This window comes from Tympanuchus pallidicinctus, unplaced genomic scaffold (assembly GCF_026119805.1).
Source record: "Tympanuchus pallidicinctus isolate F22 unplaced genomic scaffold, pur_lepc_1.0 scaffold16, whole genome shotgun sequence".
NCBI lineage: Eukaryota > Metazoa > Chordata > Aves > Galliformes > Phasianidae > Tympanuchus > Tympanuchus pallidicinctus.
The window spans coordinates 17,854,553-17,876,525 of NW_026294679.1; the positions used below are offsets into that span (position 1 = coordinate 17,854,553).

General features: G+C 43.2%; 1 protein-coding gene across 3 annotated transcripts; it reads right to left on the bottom strand.

Moving 5' to 3' along the window:
- Positions 1–1,297: 1,297 nt before the first annotated feature.
- On the bottom strand, positions 1,298–21,256 carry PKD2L1 (polycystin 2 like 1, transient receptor potential cation channel). Of its 3 annotated transcripts, none has more exons than XM_052678107.1 (16): positions 21,049–21,256; positions 17,792–18,131; positions 15,517–15,630; positions 14,092–14,219; positions 12,720–12,976; positions 11,648–11,872; positions 11,086–11,314; positions 10,583–10,753; positions 9,739–9,920; positions 7,701–7,821; positions 7,222–7,320; positions 6,312–6,433; positions 5,869–5,986; positions 5,465–5,601; positions 4,592–4,739; positions 1,298–4,162 (listed from the first exon to the last, which is right to left on the bottom strand). In XM_052678107.1, the coding sequence occupies exons 2-16, from the start codon at positions 18,084–18,086 to the stop codon at positions 3,953–3,955; spliced, it is 2,556 nt and encodes an 851-aa protein (XP_052534067.1). In that variant the 5' UTR covers positions 18,087–18,131; positions 21,049–21,256; the 3' UTR covers positions 1,298–3,952. The 3 variants fall into 3 exon arrangements, with proteins under 3 accessions (XP_052534067.1, XP_052534068.1, XP_052534066.1); XM_052678108.1 differs by having other exon boundaries at positions 17,792–18,034; positions 21,049–21,255; XM_052678106.1 differs by lacking the exon at positions 21,049–21,256 and having other exon boundaries at positions 17,792–19,533.
- Between the last annotated feature and the right edge of the window lie 717 nt (positions 21,257–21,973).

A 21,973-nucleotide genomic window follows, 5' to 3' on the forward strand; every position in this document is an offset into this window, starting at 1 on the left:
TGCTGGGCCTCTTTGACATGCAGAAGTGAGCATGCCAGCTGAGTAGGACTGCTGTCCTTGGGGAACGACAGTCAAGATGCAGTGCCAGGCAGAGCTTCTAGGGGATGCCCTGCACTGTGATGCCCTGCACTGTAGGGCCGTCATGATGCCAGGCACTCAGGCTCTCCTGGTGACTTGCTGCAGCATGTCCTCATGAAGCTGGGCTCTGAAGCATGAGCTGAGGTCAGAGGCTTGTCACCAGACACCACATTGTGTTATCAATGTGACATTGGCATTGCTTCTTGCAAAGCAGGGTGCGGCCTGAACTCACCACCCTCCAGCTGCCTGCTGCTGCACTCTGCGTACATACTGGTAGCTGGTGGCTGCACCTGCCATTTCCTGTTCAGTTCCTCAGGCAATTCATCTTGCAAAAGTCCTCTGAAAAATCTGCCATGTTTCTTTTAACACACCCCTTTGTGTCCAAACCTGGGGAGATTGGGCCTTTGAATACACTGGAATTCCTCCTCTGTGGAACATTCTCCCAGTACAGGGCTTCTTGCTTTTGCACGTGCAGGAGTTTACCTGGGTATGTTATCAGCTGGCTTATCACACAGTGACAGGCTCTCACTTCCCTTTTCCCTAGTTTCTAATAAACTGTATTGGTTTATCAACTCCCACTAACAACTGCTTGCAGAAGAGGCAGAAGGTCAAGAAATCAGCACTGAGGCTGACACTAGCTCTTATTGAGAATCTTTACATTTGTGAAAAACTTATTTTGTAAAAAATCCTTGTTACAAAAAGGAGCAAAGCCTGTGTTAATCCTATATAAAAGTTGTAGAGAGGATAAACAAGAATAACCAGCCTGAGAAGGGCAGAGTTTGTGACAAATACGTGTGTGAGAATATCTAGCATTATGAAATGTTGGAAACTTTATGTTTTGCTTCTTTTTGTCATAGAAGAAGTATTTTTTCTGAGTTTGTCCTCTCTAAAATAAACAGGTGCTTGCTACCCACCTCCTGTGAGAGCAGCAAAGGACAATTCTCAGGTGTGAGGGGCTAGTAGTGGTGCTAGCTGACATCTGCTGGAACACTGAACATCTGTCATAAAGCGTCTCCCAGAGTTTGGCTGCATTTGTCAGGTTTGGGGGATTTCAATGTGCCCGTCAGACCTGTTCACTGGTGAGACAAATGCATCTTGAGGGATACACTGAGAAGATATTTCAGGAGATTTTCATGCTCACAACCCATGCTGGATGGGGCCGCCTCTTGCAGGTGACCCACGCCCAGTTTCAGACATCTGTGCCCTGGCCCTCCCAGTCCAAGGCTGAGTCTCCCCACACAAGTGCTTTGATAGTACAGCTGTGACACTGCTTTCTCTTCCAGCTGCCTCAGTGAGCTCTTTAACCACCCCAGCACACAGCAATTTTCTTTAAGGCAGGGGCTTCCTGTCAGACTTCAGCCAGTGTCTAAATTGGAACAAAATACAGCTCTGCTCCCACTGTCGAGGAAAAAGCACTTTACTTCCCTCATGAGATACGAATTATCTAAATAACACCAGTTGCTGCCAGGAGGCCTTACAACATCCATCTGAAAACAGCACTTGCATAAACTTACCGTTCAGTATATTTATGCTGTTTCTCAACCAGCTTGAACACACAATTGAGCATTATACACAAACAATTGCTGGAGACAAGTAACTGCCTTGCTAACTCTAGGCCACATTGTTTACATGACAGCACGTCATGGCACAGACAAGACGGTTGCATGCAGAGGTACAAGCAAGAGAGAAGACAATGCAGGCATAGGCATCACTGGTGACAGAAGTTGTTTCACACTTAGTGGTACTGGCACAACTGAAATCACAGCATGTAGCATAGGGGGTGGTCTTTCTGAGAAAACACCAGGTGAGAGGGGAAGGAGCTCTAGCTGAAACCCAGGAGACCACTGCAGCCTGTGTTTCTTATCTGATCCCAGCTAGAGCTGGGCAAAAGCTCTACTCAGAGTGTGGAGACTCTATGCTTACCCTTTAGAGGGGAAAGATGGCTTCCCAGAGTTATGTGTGAACAAACTCAGCCATGCAATGTGACCACTCTGCTCTTCCAGTAGCCTACTGCCCCAAATAGCAGCCTGTGTTACCTGTGACCTGCCTGTGATTATCACTGTGTGGTTCTGAGCCCAGCTGCTGCACCACTGTCCTTTTGCCTCTCCTGCCTTCCCTGACGCAGGGTGTCTCTGTGCAGGAAGGATGGCTAGACAGAGGCTAGCTCCTGGTGTGCAGCGACAGCAGGACCACGTGCTGCTCTGTAATGCCTGAAGCATCCCTGCCACAGCAGGGAAGGTACAGGATGGGAACTGGAACAGTGCCAACAACGAGGGTTTGTGCCACCTTTTCCACTGGACAGAATGAAGCAGTGCTCTCTCCTTTGTGAGATCTAAGGCTTTGTAAAGCAGGGCCTCAGCTTCCTGCTCTGGGCAGCACCTTGTTTCAGGATCCTGTTTACCCCACAGCAGTTGTGAGGAGCTGAGCCTCAGCCAGCAACACATTTTCCACCATCTCTCCCCTCCACAGATTTCAAAAGAGAAGCTTGTAATTTTGTTTTTGCAGCTAAGCCTCAGTAACAATGGTCTGCCATTGAGCCAGGATCTCAAACAGAGTCTTTCCAAATGATTTAACAGAAGAACTTATGTACTTCTTGACATGCAGAACATTAAACATTTTTACCTACAGTCCATAACATTCTTCAGTTCTCACACTGGTAATGGGCTGTGTGTGCAATTCAAGTCTGCTAGCAGATAGTTTCTTTTCTGGATTATAATTTAGCATATGGATTTCCTGTTTATGAAAATTTTAATTTAAGTTCTCAGGTCCCTGACATAAGCTATTTTCTCCTGCATAAGATAATGTATTCAATGCTGTGAGTAGAGGGGAAATAAGCAACATCATTGTTCTGAGTTCAGCTGGAAAAGCTGAAGGCAAAGAGCTTATTCTCAATCCTGAATTAAGTAAAACTTCAAGTCAAGAACCATGGCAGTATCTCACAGAGAAGTCTTGACCCCAGCAGCAGAAGCAGCTGATGGGAAACCACAATGCAAGAACCTGCAGATCCTAGCTGAAGTCTAAGCTCCCTGTGGGTTGTGTGACAGGGTCTCACAGCTCCTGCTGGGATCTTGCAATGAATGACCCTCTTCTTCAGTTTGTCAACACTACCACTGTCACTGTGTAGCTGTGACAGATCTAGAGCCTGGCCAGAGCAGGGCTGATCCAGTGTTAGAAACTCTGAAGTCTGTTCCCTGACATTCAGACCTCAGAATATCAGTAACAGCTGCTTCAATTTCAGATCTCCTCCTAGTACATTGGGATTAAACTCTCATTAATTATCTTGACTGAGGTGTTTATGTCCTATTTTTTCCAACATCTGAATCTTTAGTAACCAAAGAGGGTTACCAAAATGTTCTGGATGCAAATTACAACAGAACAAAGTTAGTGGTAACCATGTAGACACAACTACTTTCTCCTTTCTGTCTCACACTAATGATTATATTCTGTTTTGTTAATCTGATTACCTCAACTTTTCCCCACAATTGAGAATGCAGGCATGTGGGGATGTGCATGTTTGTGGGGAACAACTTGCAATTTCCCATTCTGGATCCAAGTACTTCCAGAGCTCTGATGCCTTTATATCTTGGGAAAATATAGGTAAAAGCACTTTACGTTGTCCTGTTCAGAGACAGAAACATAATGCAATACCTGGTTCCATATTTCTAACTAGTCCAGAGGCACAGGGGCCAGAAGTTCTAGGTCTGTGATATCACACATCACTACGCTGGAAAATAGCAGCCCCAGTTTTTCACATCACCAGTCTCTGGCAACAGTGGTGCCTGCGTTCAGCTGTTCTGACTATTCTAACAGTGGGAAAAACAACTGACAGTGATATAGAACTGTAGGAGCCAGACTGGGAACACTGGGCTGTTTGCTAGAAGCACTCAGACTGTGACTGGATGTTCTTGGGTGCCTGAGACCCTGGTACACTTGACCTGAGCAAGATTGGACAGATCCCATTCTGAGAAGATATGCAACTTGGGTTATTTCCCTGTACATATTCCACTCCCCAGTCTTCTGCTGCTTCTTTCCTCAGCTGGCCTGGGCTCTGGGAGAGCAGTTCTTCCTGACTGGGTTCTTCCTCCTGTTAACCAGAATAAAGAGTGACCTGCATTGTTAGAAACACAACAGGAAGTCAAGCAACACTTAAGGGAGAGACAAGGTGCCCATGATGCTTAAATAATATTTTCCACATTCTTCTAGAAACTAGTACAAGGCCATCAATCTGTTGAAGATCCAATACACTGTTGTAATGCTTTGATGAATGTTGATTCAAGCAATGAACAGATGAAAAGAGCACCATCCCTTTCTGCCCTTTATAAGAATGTTGACAGGAATCCTGTGCCACTGCTCTTGAACAGAAATGATTAGACCATGCAAAATGACAACCCTGCCAACTTTATCTTGCATCAATGGGGATTTGAAAAGAAAAGGTGCTAATACATCCACTCATGCAGCAGGGTTGGTCACCAACCCTGAAGCTAGTTCAAATGTATAGTGGAGGGCTACTAACCTCCCTACTGTTATCCAGTGGCTTGCCCATCAAATCCTTCATTTTCAGCTTGTTTCTCTCCAGCACTTCTAGCTTGCTTACCACTGCATCAATCTTGGAGCCAATGCTGTGTATGGACTGTTCCAGATGCAGCACACGTTGCAGGAGTCTGGGGAAGACAGGGCATTTGCAACTTTTTTCTTGTTGTGACCACTAGGATTTGCAAGAGTTATCTCAAGGACAACAGGCTAGATCTCAAACAGGAATGAATGCTCCACATCAGAGATGTTGATTCATAGTCAGTGAACGCAGAATTCCCTCCATAGTCGAGCCACAATGTAATCCCAATATTAATATTGCACCTGTCTCTCTTTTAATATAGCCCTATGTGAATTGCTCAGTGTTACTCAGTAGAAGAATCAGGATCTCCTGATTCTCTGAGGTATTTATCCCATACTATTCCTAAGGAAGAAACAGCCATGTGTTATTCTCAAACCTGGAGGATGACGGACAGTTAGGCTATAAACCAAAGGTATTTATTGCCCAGAGCCTTCTGTAAAGGTATCAACTTTTGCTAGCCATGTTTTCCAGGCTAACTCCCAATACAGAACATGACAGCGTATTGTCTGTGGCCACCCAACAACAGCAGAGGTTATTCAAGAGGCAGAAAGCAATATTTCTCAGTCTGATATTTTAAAGCAATGGGCAAAACACATGACAAGAAATGACCTGATTCTTTTCTGACCTGCTCATTCATGTGTGTGAAAGAGAAAAAAGGACCAGATCCTATTGCAACTGCTCAACACCAGTGCAAACAGCTACATCAGGGAGAAAAACAGTGAGGATTAGACCCTTGTTTATAGAAAGATTAAACTACGGCCAGCCCCAACATACACTTGGAACTCTTCTTCGGAGACCCAGCTGGCCTTATTGGCATGGTTATTCTTTGCTTCCACATAGGACAGATTCTCATCCAAGTTGTTGCCCCCATAGGATTTCCCTAAATTTTCAATCTCTGTATTCAGAGCAACCTGGAAGACAGATAAAGAAATTGTTGAGAAGCTGGATATTAACTCTGTATCAGATTCACTGTTAACCTAACACACAGATTCACAAGTAGGTCATGTACTCAGCTGCTGTTCAGACAGAGTTGGAGTTGTACTCTGCCTGCTTATTTTATATCACAAATCCAAAGATTCCTGAGGCCATCCTGGAGTGATCTCTACTGATTAGGGCAGAGCTTCATTCCTCACCTGTTTTTGGTTTGTTTTTTTTTGTTTGTTTGTTTGTTTTTTTACCCTTTTTGCCTCTAGGTCATGCTTCATCTGTTGCTGCTCCTCTTCATCAAGGATGTGGTTGCCATCTTTGTCAAACCTGGAGAAGGCTGCTGTGATCTCATGGTCCGCATGGCCCAGCCTGTGGAAGAACAAAAAGGTAAGGCACAAGGCACCAGATTACACGAGCCCTAACAGCACAGGAGCACCCCTTTTGAAATGAGTGTACTGCTGCCTCCTGCCAATGAGGAGCTTAAATATTCCACTTTTGAGGGAGACAGCAACACAGCTCTATTTAGATCATGAGATTAAACATGTGAGAAACTGTGATTACTCTTTTTTATGCATCTTTTATTGCCATAATCTGACTTAATTGCTCTCTAGGCCTTGAACATTACAGAGTTTAAATTACAAGTGTGACTGAGAGAAAGAGATAAAAAAAACATCCCACAAGCTGACTCACTCACTCCTTCAAGCTGTTCTTGAAGTCCTCAAAGCCCAGTTCTTTTGTTCCATTCTGCAATGCTTTCTGCACATCAGAAATCCGTTCCTTTTTCAGCTTCAACCTCATAAGTGTCCGGTTGTAGCTCTGTTAACAAAGGTGAAAATGAATTCAGAACAGTGAAAAAATAAGAAAGGGTGTACAATGCAATTTGGGTGAGCAGATGCTGATTAGTACAAGATTTTCAGTTTTAAAGCAGCACAGATACAATGCTACAGACTATGTCTCATTTATAAACCAGAGTCACCACTTTAAAGCAGCATCAGCACACTACCTCCATGAAAAAACTTGCCATCTGCTTTTCTCCTCCCAAGCCTCACTTTAACCAAGCTCCCAGTCATAAACTGCTTAAGACATTCTCTCAAATATCATTCTTTGCAGAATACTGGTCCTACAGCATAGACAGCAGAGAACTTTTAGGACCATTCCTGGAATTTGTCCATGGGAAATCCAGATGTAACCCAGCAGATTCACACTACTGTAAAATGCTAAGATCAGCAAAATAGAACCTGTCATTTCATTTGCTATTGATCAAAGAGCACTGTATAAAGGACTGATGGAGCTTTGTGTGTGTGTGTGTGTACATATATATATAGTCTAGGGAAGAAAAGTTGTTGAGAAACTTTTCTGGCATACTTAAGCAACAGGATTCCCTCAACTCTTACTTTCTCATCCTCCCATTGCCTAAGAATCTTGATCTTGAATGGGAACTTGATCTATTCTTGAAGGGATATGACTTCTGTTGCTGTTCTGCATATCAGTAAAGTGGATCTGGAAACCAGTTTTTCCTACAGTAAGTTCAACACAGGTCAGGAACTCCAAGAAAACGTTTTAGGATTTGGCTAGAAAGTAACACAGTTTTTGCTATTCATCACCTGCTTCAAGATGTCTGAGAGCTGCAGCTCATCCTTCTGGCTTGAAAGCTCCTCTTTGACTTCTGAGTAGGTATCATTGATGATGGCCAGAAACATGTTCTAAAGAAATAGGAAAAAAAGAGTTTAGCCTGAGACACTTTGCCCACCCCAGCAGGTGAGGCAGCAAGATACCAACATAGCTGTGCAGGGCTCAGTTAAACAAGTTGCTGTTCTCACATGGGGCAATACCTTAGGAAAAGGGAAGGACTGGGGAGGAAAGCTGATAGCTAAAGCAGTGGCCTAAGGTACATTTATTCTCAGCTCAGACACCACCTCCAGTAGCCTCTCCTACAATATCTTAAGCTACATTCACACTCTTGACAGTATTTAATTTAATGAACGTCTCTCTGCATCCATTACCTAGGAAGTCAGAGAGGGGGGATTGAGGGGTCTCTCAAACACTGCTGTCAAATAGAGGTAAGGAGGCCTTTCTTGCTTACCAGGAGCACAAAGAAAACAAAGAACACGTAGGTGACGAAATAAACAGGCCCAAGGACCCTGTTGGCATTGTCAATGGAATTGTAGTCAAAGTCACCAAGAATGATCCGAAATTGCGTGAAGCTGGGGGAGAGGAAGAACACAAGGTCACACACAGGCATATATGTTTACCTTACTTCCTAAAGACAGTCCTGAGAAGAACTCTAAACTTGCCTGCAGCCAAGATGGTACAAAGAAGGGTCCAAGACCCTGAGAGAGGGACCATTTCTTACAGTCTCCCTAAAAGCAGAACCTGGATGCCAGAGGTCTACAAGCATAGGCAGAAAACGACTGCTATACCACATAACTCCCACATATTGCCCTAGAGAGCACGTGAGCTGAAGGATTGTCCAAGACCAGCATTCTTAACCTGCTTCATTGACAGTCTCTTCTGCAGGTGCTCATCTACTTGCTGTTCATCCCCCATCTAAGATGTCCTGACACAATCTGTGAAGCTTCTCTGGAAACTGACTGCTGAAACAGCCCTGATAGACACATGCAGACAGACATACTGCAACTAGGAGGAAAAAAAAAGGGGGGCATGCAGAGAGGCATGCAGAAAGAAGACACGCAAGTGGTGTGCAAGGAAAAGAATCTTGAGATCTTGCAGCCTGTCTGAGGAGTCCAAAGCTCCATTTTGGATTCTTTTGGTCTATTTGAGAGAGTTGGGAATGTCCTTCAGGTCTAAGAGAGAGGAATATAGTATTGCTTCCACTTCTTTGATTTAATTTGTTCCCATTCAGTAATGTTGAAACGTTTCCCTCTGGTACTAAATATCTTTTTATTTCTTTTGCTTTGAAAAATGTCTACTTCGTCTTCTTCAGACTACTATTCTACTTACGAAACATCATGCTGAATGTGTTAAAATAAACATATTAAGACTATCAACCTTCAGAAAGACCTGTTATTTTGAAGCAGATATGCCATAATATTAAAATCAGATATAAACTACATAAAATATTATGTATTTTAAAGGCAGTTACCAAATATACTCTATCTTATTTAATCTATGGAATATTTCTAACATCATATTTTATATTAAAAAAATTAATAAATAGAAGTAGTTTCTGACTTTTTCCTGTTTCAGTGCTTAAAGCTATCATACTGACTAATGCATTACTTCCAATCTTTCCTTCTGAAGTCCTGAAGCAAGAAATAATATTTTTACCAAATCTTCCTTTACATTAAAATACACCACCTGAGGAAAACTGAGAAAGTTTTCAAGCAGCTGTTGTGCAGACACTGAAATTATGTGATCAGTGGCTCTATTTGGAAGCCACAACATTTCAAAGCACCAGAGCTTCTATCTGGACCTCTTCTTTATTAGAGAAATAACACTGGGCTTACCTCACAACACCTATTTTGAGGAATTTAGTTCCTACCACCAAAATAGAGAAGTTGAACACAAGTAGACCAAAAGCTACCTACTGTTGTATAAAACCAGAAATCTGTTAATGTCTCAGCAGCAGACAGCATCATTCTGTTACCTCAGTGGCCCCACAGGAGATCGGAAGATGACAGATTGGTGAGGAGAGCAGTAACTACACTGTTCACTATCAGCTGAGCTATGATGCTTTTCTGCAGAATTGTTGTAAGTTACGCTGCATGCCAAGTGCTGTTGCTGTACCTAGCAATGCCACATCAAAAGATGTCTATATTACTGACAAACAAAACTGCTCACTAAACTGTCAGGCTGGGATTTCTATTGAATCAAAAGGCTGTGAAAAGTCTCAAAGCATCAGCTACTCACATCCCTGCTGATAATCACTAGACAACCAAATCTATTACCTTCAATTTTTTCACTGTGTTCCTTTGTCCACGATGACATTACGAATGTGAGACTATGATCCGCTTTTTAGCCATTGTGGCTTTAGTACATGAGAGATAACAGGTATCTGAATGACAATCAAATTCGCAGTTGGGAATAGGTTGGAAAGCAGTTAAAATTCTTTAGACAACAGCTGGCAACAATGAAAACTTAATTATGGCCAATACACTTACATGCATTTAACAAAGGTACTGAAGTTTTCCACTTGTGTCCCAAAAAGAAGGTAACCCAACTGGGCATAAGCAAAGAAGACAATAAAGAACATAATGGCAAAGCCCAGGATGTCCTTGGCACAACGTGCCAACGTGGAGGACAGCTGAGTCATTGTTTTGTTAAAGCTAATATACTTGAATATCTGCAAGAAAGAAAAAAAAAATAGGGACGAAGTTAGGTCAAACCATCAGCAAAGTCAGTCTCTCTCCTTCACGCATATGCTTACTAAAGCACCAAGGAGATAGCCAGGCTGAGGGAATAGTGGCCTAGAGTTCAGGATGTTTGCCCCAGACATGCTACCACTTTCCTATGAGGTGATAAACATAAGAATTTCCTCCCTGCTGCAAATGAAAATATAAAGAGGATACACATCTTGACGATAGTGAGGATCCCTAAGTACAGCATAGCCTTCCATCACACCAACATGCTTTCGTTGACATGCAGGATGCCTATCAACAGACAAGTCACCTCCAGTTGTTGGGTAGTGATAGTGAAAACAGTACATGATGGACAAAATTGTACTGTATTCAGCATTTAATTAAAAAAAAAAAAAAAAAAAAAAAAAAAAAAAAAGTCCTTTACACAACTTCCAAGCTCATTTCCCTGTTGATCTCCACATAACTGGATTCAGAAAGTAAGGTGAAAAGCCGTCTGGAGTAACTATGAAATTGAGCTTATGTCACTTAGAGAAATAATTCCCTGTTTTATAACTGTTAGCCTCATTCACTCAGATGGAAGAATTAATCCCAAGCTATCTAGAGGAAGAGGTATGAGTCTGAAGCCCTGGTACATTCCTTACAATACCTTGATCCAGGCGAAGAATAAGTTGACTGCATTCATATTATTGTACTGAGTCTGCCAGAATGCTAGGAACTCAAAGTCCGCGTAGGTTTCAGGATGTTTCAGCAGCTCCCCCAACAGTCTGTTCACCTCTATGGTACGAAAGATGTGAAATCCAATAGCAACAATGGAGAGCTGTAAAAATGAAGGATCTGCATTGACTAGAGAAGTTAACATGCCACAGAATTCCTTAGTATCACAGTTCATAAGTCTACTGGTGAGGACGTAAACAAGACTGTAATGCACTGGATTACCTTACTCCCTTACTTCACAATCTCAAAAGCATGATTAAGAATTTTCTTCTAATACCTGACAGATGAACACACGTCTATTTTGCTGGTCCATTTTTCTATAAGAGGATATATGTGCCAGTTCTTATCTAGATGAGTTTCTCCTTTCTTTCATTAGTTCTGTTTTTCAGCCCTTCAGCCAAAGAAAAAAAAAAAAAAGCGTGCAAGCATCCTCACCAGAATGACAACCACATCCAAGATGTTCCATATGCTGGTAAAGTACTGAAGCCTGTGGATACGCAACTCCAAAATCTCCTCCACCACATAGTAGAAGATGAAGACACAGAAAATAATTTCACAGGCAACAATGAAGAAATCCCATGCGCTGACATATCGTATAAGCTTGACTGTCCGGATTTGCCAGGAGGGAATGGCACCACCAGTGGCTGGAAACTCCACCACTAACCTTCAAGGGGAAAAGAAAACACTGATAATTACAAAAGGGGAAATGGAGGCATCAAACTTGAGAATGAGATACCCGCCACACTATGTGTGGAAGAGTTGTGTGGGTGTTTATGCATTCTTTTTTCTGATGCTTCACTACTCATGACCGGAAAGAATGAAAGGCCAAGAAGGGTGACTAGTAGTGTCAGGAAAACCAAGTCTAATCCACACAGTATCTACTGATGCCATCCAGTCCTACAACCAGTTGCAGACAAGGTTATTTTTGCATTTTAAGACACTACAGCATCAAGAAAAAAGCAAGAGGCAGTAGAATTTCCAGTGGGACTCAGCCTACCTCAGAACACAGAACAGATTGATATTTGCATTATACACCGAGAAATCAATGAAGACAACTCGTGTCCCCCGATCCAACCATAATTTCTCCTTCAAGACTTGCAGGGCTTCAGCACTCTCTTCTCTGGTCAACTTGAGGTCTATGTAGTATCCTCCCCCACTGTAACTGGTTAGTCTTCCCCAGTGAGATGAGCCACCCAGCTCTTCCTCAGAATGGTACCTCCACCTGCAACAGATTATCTATGAGCAAAGGCACCGCTTACCACCCACAGCCTGGGATACAACCTTGCAGCCAGGAGAAATGAAACCATTTCTTCAAAATATAGAGCAGTTAATCAAAGAGTTAGCACTTAACTCCTGTTCCAGGGCTGACCCTACATCAGTCCTTCACTGTCAATAGATTACTGATCTAGTGACTTTCAGTAGTGACAGAACACAACTTATCGTATTATGGAGTGAAATTTCTGCAGGTTCACTGACTATGCTACCTTACTTGTTTGGAGGAGGTTACTCCAAGGATCTGCTATATTGCCTTCTAACATGTGGCATACAGCCCTCTGCTTTGAGCACTCTTGCACAATTTTATGAACAACAGTTTCTCTTTCACAGCTTCTCAAGCTGCAAGTAAGGAATTATTAAACTGCAGCTGCTCCACAGCATTACAGAGGAAAATCCACACAGAACTGCATGAATCACAAGTAAGGAGAAAAAAAAAAAAAAAAAAAAGACCACCCAACCCACTATGTAAGTGTGAGGCTGGTTTTATGTGCTACCTTCCATTTCAATTAGAAATTAGAAGGGCTGGGTCTTAAGAAAGTGATTCGGATATCTCTTAAGAAAAAAAAAAAAAAAAAAAAGCTAGGAAAATCTTGGAAAAATATTTTCAAGATGAAAGAGGTACATTCCCTTAAAAACAGACAAAATGCCTGTTCTAATTCTTTACCTTTAACTGCAAGGGAAATTCCAGCATTCAGCAGATCTTACTTTAAACAGAAGTGAATAATTTGAATCAATAAAAAATAAAAATAGAAATCACAGACTTTTTAATTCTGAACAGTAGAAGATGTACTTACGCTGTTCCATTGATGAGTCCAAAGGAGACTTTTTCCTCTTTGTCTTCTGAGTATACACCATAGCAGCCTGAGATCTCCTCTTTGAAGTCATCATGAACCACACAGGAGTTGTTCTTCACCTTCAGCTGTCGCATGCGTGGGACACCCAGTAGCAGGTTCTCGTAATAGATGTATGACTGAGTGTTGTGTGCTGCTAGGGACTCATTGTTGTACCACTTTGTCCAGTAAAGATTATCCAGAAGAGGACCTTGTGCATACTGCATGAGAGGGAGAAGAGAGGAATTTTCTCGGCCTGGACTTGAGATGATAAGACCTGACCCACGCTGCTCTACTCCCTGAGGTGGGAAGTAATAGAACTTGTGTCGGATATATACTAAGGATGGGAGCACACATACAGGGCTGGGTGGAACTGCAGGACAGAAGAGGGATGCTGAGCAGCAGGTTGCTTTGTTAGCTCCTCACAGGTTTGTAACATGCTTTCTGCACGTTGTGCTAATGAAGAGACAAGGGCTCTGCAAGTCTTTTTGTCTCTTCCTCTTTGGTGAACACAAGTTTTGAGAAACTGTCTTGGCATAAGGTATGAATTACAAAGACAGGGCGGACCAGCTCCCTGGAAATGCTGGGGGGAAGCAACAGTGTCACAGTTCACTGTCCTATTTTAATACATCAGAGAAAGACAAAGATAGCTGACAATGAATTTCTGGCTGACTGTCAGAGATAAGTGGTTGCAATATCTCAACAACATTCACTGTGACCCAATATTATTCCTTCTCCAGTTCTTTGATAAAAACACACTGGATTCCAAACATTTTTTCCAACTTTATTTTCTTTCAGAAAAGTTAGTGCAAATTTTAATCCAACTTCTTCATTAAAAAATCTACAGGTCAGACAAGCCCAGGCATAAATTACAGGCAGGTTAAGCATGCTGTTCCCACAGTTACTCATAAAAATGGAAATATGATTATTGCTAGGAGACAAACATGAAGACATTAGACTGTAGGATTCAAAGCCATTTCTAACATGAGAAAGCCTGGAATAAATCACTTGAACTGTCTGGGTCTGAACTCACTACTTATACAAGTATAGCAGTTGCTTTTTGTTATGTCCTGGCTTGTTTAGCTGATAAATTCTGGATTCTAATCGATACAAGTAACACTCAGACTGGCCAATATTCTGGCCACAGCGCTAAGAGGAGTATAATATATTTTAAGCCTGTAGATATTCTGCATGCATATGACAAACTATTGCTAACAGCTAGCAAGCAGTAAAATGTTTTGCTGAAAGCATTAAGCAGCACATTCGGGAGGAACTGAATATCCCAGCCTTGCTGATATTTCTTTGGCTCACCATGCCAGGCCACGAGTGTACTCACCACCCAGAAGTCAGCCATGCTGCCAATGGACTGGAAGGAGACACGGTTGTCCGAAGAGCTCTGCAGGAATAGCTCAGACATCACTTTTGTGTAGTAATAGGCACTGGAACTTGTCATACCATATGTCACTAGGAGAAAAGAAAAGGGCCGCCCTTACACCTAAATCTTGGAGCCATATATATATATAGACACACACACATTCATTTTATGTGCAGTTTATTCTATGTAAGTAAGCTGAGCAAGATGCAAGTGATGAGACCTTGGGAATGCAAGTCACATAACTTTTTGCTTGCTTAAGGATCTACAACTTCATTTGCCGCATGCTCTAGAATTTAAACCATCAGACTGACAGATTTTAGGTATTTAAAGGCCAGAGAAGACCACTGGATAATATAACTTATTCTCCTGGATAACATTATCTTTCCTCCCTCAGAGAAAAACTCTGAGAGAAGTCTTTCTCAGAACATCATTCTGGAGATGTACTTTGAATGCACCTCAGTTTTGATCTAAATATATGAAGGTATATAGAAACTATCCATGTTCCTGAGTGGAACGCTCTATGTAAGTTTTCACATACTAAAAAACCTCAAAATGTCCCTGAACATGTTGTTTCAACTCTCCAGGACTCCTCTCTGTGGAAGAGCATTCATCATGGTGATCACTAAGAACATGTCCAACTACTGAAAGGGTATCACAAAAATAAAGCAGCTGACGTTTAGCATCCAATGCTTCTATATGAATCACTGTGCGACCACATGTACGTCTGTGTGCACATCCTAGTTGTTTAGGAAGCACTATCTCCCTGGGTCAGTGTGATAGTACCTCAGATTGGCACTGTCTATTTATCTCTCCTGCCATAGGGCCCATGAAATATAACCCTTTCCACTGCTTCATGCCTCAGCTGCTAATTTGCGATAACGACTGAAGCTTCCCAAAAAAACAGACAGACATTGTTCTGACCCCACAAAGACCATTAGCGTTCAGTACAGCGCTGCATTAAATCCACCCAAGAGCAACATGAGCTGCCATCTGCACTATCGCTTCAGCAGCCCTACCAATCTCAGAGAGGAATATCTCTCAGAACCCTGTGTCTCTGATCCCAAGAAGTTTCTAAAGCTGCTGTCTTACGCTTGAACGTTTTCTGTAGAACAAGAACTTTGCACTGATTCTCCCCAGACTCTGTGACGTCAACAGCTGGAACTGATAACACAGCTTTGGAAACACTGCTTAAACCTGGCAGGTTTAACCAGTTTAGAGCAATTTTCAGCTTTTTTACTTGTGTGTGCAGAGCTATTCTGTAGGTTAACAACACACCCACATGCTGCAGTGAGTATTCGTACAATAAATTTAACCTGTACAGCAGGATGAGGAAGTCTAATAACAAAGCCCCCCATGTGTTGCACACCAGTGAGATACGTTACTTACGCAGACATATGTCCACCAAGAACACAATGTAGACTAGGAGCTCTCGTAGAGTAGTCTTTACATAAAGTTCTCTGTTTTCAGCTGTATTCTCAGTTAGCGTAGTGCCCCAAAGACCTTTGGGATGTAAGGAAAGAAATGGAGAGTTTGATGACCATTCTCAAAGGCTACGTGAGGAGCTCTATTTCCAAAGAATGACATTTCCCTTTTTGTTGTTGTTGTCTTGGTTTTTTATTTTGTTGTGCTAAACCCCTCCAGCTTCCTGCCTGAATTCAGCAAGGACTGATCTTTTCCTGCCTGTTTTTCAGCTTACTTCTTGCAGAAATTCAGTCTTTCTCATAAGTTCTCTAGGAATTATGTAATTTCATCCCAGTCATGCATGTGCCAACATCTTACCTTCTAGTAAGGACTTCTATACTGAACTGCATCTGACACTCACTTTACAGTTATTAGCTCTTTTTAGAGTATGATGAACTGCCAAGCTCAAAATATCTGTCCCTTGCTCGCTCACAAACTCACAGACATTTGGTATGCTATAAGACTCAATCAAATAGCTCAACTCAATATTTTCAGCATAAAATATAAAGCCAAATTGTCTTCAGGATGTCCATCAATGGAACTACGCTGACTTCAATAAAACATGCCAATTTATACCAGTTAATGTTCTGATTTCTTCACACGGTGAAAGGAACTCATAAAATGTCATTAGGATTGATCAAAAAGACAGGAACACTTCCTTTTAAAGAAACTTCAATATTTTGGTTTTGATGAACCGCCAAACACCTTTAATGACTCTGGTTGTTCTTGCATAATGGCTTTACATCGTAATTTCAGAAACTTTTTTTGCAGTTAAAAGGCAGAAGAACTTTCACTTGAAAGCCTGGTGATGGAATCTGTGTCAATAATATCCACAGACTCTGTGTTTTCAGCACCTCCTAGAGAGCTCAGCCCTGGTACTCATCCCCAGCGGGGCACAACAACCATCTTCCTGCAAGCCAGGATCAAAGGCAGCACATCTGAAGTCGTCCCTGGCAAAGGAAGGAGTTGGGCTCTTTGCTCTGGCGCAAGCAAAAGTGCTGCAGTGGCCTGTGAACATTCACCTCCATCCTGTTGATAGCTCTTTGGCATCTCAACAAAGTAGAGAGCTTTTTTGTACTTTCAGATGTCATACTGACTTTCTCAGCATCCGTGCTCACTCTTGGACAGACTGCTCTAGCCATACCAAGCCGAGCAGTAGAAGAGCACCTACATGAGGTGTGGATTTATTCTACTGCAAATGAGTAGCATGTGGTCTATGAGAGCTTCCATAATGGAAAGAAAAACAAAATAAAACAAAACTGTGGGAAACAATAGGGCAGACACATTACCAAAAGCGACAACAATAAGACTGAGACAGTACAAAGAAAGCACCCTTCTCTGAGTAGCTGGCCTAAGTTTCACTGTTGTCATTGGACCCCTGATGATTTCAGTCTTATTCTCATTTTTCTGTGTAATAAACAATGAAAGACAAGAAAACGTGAGCAGTGCAACCAAAGGAATTTAAAGGGCAAGAATTTTGAGTGTGAGGGGCTTGTTGATAAGGACAATCTGTTCAGGTCACTTAAATTACCCCCTTCATCTCTAGATATGACTATACCACAATATTTCAGGGTTTTTTTTTTTCCTCCCCCCCAACCCCCAACATGAGGCAGGGAACCCCCAGTGTCCACGTGTTGAGAACAGAGATATCCCTATGAGATCAGTTGAGCCATTTCTGCTGCCTGTCCCAACCTTTGGACTTCACCTGCCCAGCTCTGGTCTATCCTACAACCCTACTGTTTACTAACCTTGCTGGTGGGAAACACTGCTGCAACTACCATAAAAGAAGGGAATGCTGTACTGTCCTGATCTCTATTTTCATTTGCACTCTCCAATTTCAAAAACTGAATTTTGCTGATAAAGTATGGATTTATTTTTTCTTTTTCTTAACCTACCAACCCCAGCCTGCATTGCTCCTTGGTAAATCAGGGATCTCTGTACACCTCTGCTCTGGCTTCTTTGTCAATTAACAATGCTAGACTGTAAGTGTAAGGACAACTGTCGTTCATGCAATGTGGATGCTCCTTCCAGGTCAGCTAAAGATGATGCCTGGAGTAAAATCAGTCTATACTGAGCACATTCCTGCTCTTTACAGGTATTATGCAGCTCCTACCTTCTGCAACCCCACACTTCCCACCCAAGTATCATTGCTTTTCCCAAGGGCTAGTAAATCTGAACTACTGAGATATCAGAGCTTTACCTCGGATGCCTCTGAAGATGTAGAAGCAGCACTTGAGGAAAGAACTTGTCTCCCCCTCCATAGTTTTGTTCTGTTCCTCCTGGTATGGCACCGGATCCCTCGCCTCTTCAAAACTCTCATAGGGATTCTCCAGAATTGATTTGGGATTGTAGATGGCTCGAATCTTCAAGGAGGTAGAGGGCGAGCCATTGTAAACAGGATTATCCCAGGCTTTCTTCCCCACAGCCTCCAGTTCATGCTCCTCTGGAGATCGAAAGCGGCTCTCAACTCTGTTGCTCAGGTGAGAAGAACTCATAGCTATTTACTGGCAGCAGAAGTGCTTATCAGCTGGAGCTGTGAGCTAGCAGAGAGGAAATCAGTCAGTGCCAAACAGCACGTCTGCCTCGGCTGCCTGGGAGAGGGTGCATGACCAGCATCCCACAGAGAGCACACACACTCTGCTTTATACCAGCTCAGCTGCTGACACGTACGGGAGGGTGGCACCAACCACCATAAAAACCACCGTCAGCCCTACACTGACACGGCCCTGCTCCTAACCGAGATGGCAGACCCCGGTGGGGCTGTGGCAACAGGAGGCTGCCAGGAGACAGTGCCAGAGCTGCAGGGAGGAGGGGGTGGCTGGGATTCAATAGGACCCCTCGGGCCACCTGCAGCACAGATGGGCTCCGACAGGGAAGCACAGCGGGTACCCGAGCGAACGCCACCGGAGCGGGCACACGGTGGGCACAGTCGGACAGACCGTCTGCGACGGAGGAAGGTCTGAACTTCTCGGGAAGGGTCAAAGGATAGAAAGCTGTGCGGGACTGGGCTGAGGTTGTCACCAGGTGGCGCCGGCAGCGCTGGCTCGGAGGGGTAGAAGCTCTGGAACCGCTGCTCTCAGCGAGAAGCTGGGTTTGGCACCAAAGCAATCCCGGTCACAGCTTCCCCAGCTTTCTCCTTGCAACTCATTATTAAAGGCAGGAGCAGAAAGTGAGAGTAAAGTTCTAGTGCTTGCTTTGGAAGCCAGGTGCTGAGCTCTTCAACTTTTACAGAACTCCCACAAAACCCTGCAGTGCCTGCTTGCTCTGCTGCAAACCAGGACTGTCAGGCAAAACTGCAAATCACAAAGAGCAAGGGGGTGATGATGTTCACCCACCAGGTAGCAGCAAGAAGTAGTCCCACATCTCACAGATGCTGCAGTAAGATGGCAAAGGAACATATAGTCTGACCCTGGTCCCTCCTCAAGACTTTTGCAAGCAGTTCTCCATGGGGAGGTACTTTTCCTGACTACCCAGGTTAGCAGCTGTGGGGCCACAGGGCTCAAAGGTACAAGCAGGTATATTTTCCCTGGACTGTCATGTTTATACAGGTGACACTGCCAGGCCAGCTGGATGAGGACATCCCCTTTTCTCACCTAATAGAAGATAGCATCCAGCATTTTTCTAATAGCACCTTTCTGTCCTTATCTCATATGTATTCATTTATTCACCAACCACCCATTCTTGTGAAAGCCAAAATAATTTCTCTTCTCCAATCCTTTTCTGAGATGAAGTCAATTTTTCAGCGGGCCTAGAAGAAACACTCCAGAAATACACAGGCAGGTTTATTTCTAAACCCAGAAACCATCATCACAGTAGATTCAGCACAATAGGGTAAGACAAAAATCACAGCCCCAGAACTTCTCCTGTCAATAAATTCCTTATGAAACAATGCAGGTTAAACTGCTTCCTGAACTGAGCACTCATTCACTGCACACAGAGGTTCCCCAAGCAGGTAGGCTGTCAGCAGAATAGCTCACAATCAGCTACAGGCAACCAAAGACATCAATGTGGAATCACTGCACTTACTGCAGAGGAAATCGCCTCCCTCTTACCCTTCTGCAAGAAGAACATTTCTTCAAGAGAACGAGAAAATGTTTTGATTTATTTGCATAGTATGAAACAATGATGGGCCATTACTTTCTGATGTCTGACATAAAGCCATATGTCCCACCAGGCCCCATAGCAGCTTTTCTTGCTAGAGATGACAGAATTTGGCTAAGCCAGCCAATTCCTGCAATCCATGGGCTTGCTGCATCAAGCATGTTCACTGGCTTGTTTCTAAGAGCCAATTCTACTCTGAGGGGAGGCTGAAAACTTGTCAGGGGGCAGCAACAGTGCTTTACAGTTTAACATCAATTTCTGAAAGCACTAAACTACTAACTACTGGCTGTAGTTTCCTTTGAATTCTCACTTCTCACTTATTTTCTGTCATGATTGATACGTTAACTGCTTTATAAAGAAGTATAAGCCAGAGCTAATTCTGTCATTTATTTGTAGTGCGAAGATCACATCCTGTGGCAAATACATGAGAATGAACTCAGGTAGAAGGGATTCAGAAAGGAATATCTGATTTCCTGTACAGCGTCAAAATTAAAATGCTTTACAAACAGTTTGAATGAAAGGCAGAGAAAAGAGGACAAAACATAGAATCCTTAGAGTAGGAAATATGTACAATAACACAATTACATGGCTCCTTAGTTTTACGACATGCCCTTTCCAAAAAGGAAACAATACAACAAAAAACAAAATACAAAACAACTATGTAGTGGATGTCAAAGATAGTAAACAAGTTATTCAAATAAAAATGTTTTCTAGTATTTAAATACCAGCACAGTGTTGTATCTCTATAGCTGCAAGACCTTCACACCTGCTTTGGGGAGTGAAGCTGGAGGATGAAGGCTGAAATGAAGTCTTGCTTTTGTGCAACACCGGGGACCAAGAGGCCTCCTTCTCAGTGTTGTCCCCTACTGGGACAGTTTTGATCAATAAGAGGAATCTTATTTGATTGCTGTCGTTAGGCAAAGTGGACAGGAACATTCTGAACTTAGATGCCTTGTTACATACAGTGCACGGGGAAGGAGTTAATCACAGTAAAACACACTCAAAAGGAACAAGGTGGTACGCTTGGTTTCATTTTCGCTATATTCTGAGAAGTGTGTTGTGACGAGAATTTAGCGGGGGAAAAAGCAGCCAGAGGGGGGCAGCCGCACTCCATCACAGGAGAGCCCCATGGCCCCAGCCCCAACCCACAGGCGCCCCACGCTTGAGACCGTACGAGCGAGCAGGGCTAAAACATAACATCAGCTTGGTAACGTGGCATTCGGGCTGCTGCCTTGTGCCCAGCTGTGCCCTCTGTCCCAGGCTATGGGCTGAGGTGGCACTCCAAGTGACTGCAGGCCACTTCTTCTACTGACTTCCCAGACAGGCTCACATCAGGTCAATCCCACCAGCACTCACCTTCCCAGACAGCTTAGTTTTATCCTCTGCCAAACCCGTTCAATAGCCACATACTCTGTCCCCTTGATTAATAAAGAAAAGACAGGTAAAATCAGCACTGCCCCACACAGACCCATCCTGCACTGCTTGGACAGAGCTACAGAAACACCTGCTACCAGCATAAGAAACAGCGAATGTCTGCTATCAATCCTCTCTCTGAAGATCAGTGCAGGTGTTTGGGATGAAGTGACGGCAATTTGTTGCACCTGGGAAAGGTTTTCTTGCAGGTTACTGATTCTTGTATGTCATCTGTGTGCTGCAGGTTGGTGGATGGGACTAAGGGCTACAATTGGATGAGTAGTTCAAATTAACATCCTTAGCACAAGTTATGTATCATGTAACTCATACCTGGATAGAGCAAGCCATCTCTGTCTGCTCCTGTCATGCCCAGAGCAAGTTTTAGAGATAAGATGCACTGAGATCAAGGATCTCCAGAGCAAAACCTTGATTATCTCTGCAACTGCTTAAGGATTATCTAGAGATTATCTATCTTCTTTCAGATGCCACTGCTGACATTTTCATGCTTTTTCCCTTAGTCCCTAGCTGAGATTCACGTTAGTACCTACGTGCTGAATAGGAGAGACAGACAGTCCCCAAGAGTGAAAAAATGGCTATAATAATTCCAGCAGCATGAGGGGAAAAGGTGAATCCCTGCACCTGAGGCCAGGTAACCTCCTGAGATCCAGCAACAATCTCCAGAGAAGAAATGCAGAATGAGGAGTCCTGACACTTGTAGAAACTGATGGAGGGACTCTGGGCACTAAAGAACTGCCTAGTCCTCTCCCAGCATGTTGTAAGCTTGCTCCCATGATTCTCAGGCTGATGGGGCTGGCCAGGTCCTGGCTGGAGAGCAGAACACATTTTTCAAGAGCTGGAAATGATTCAC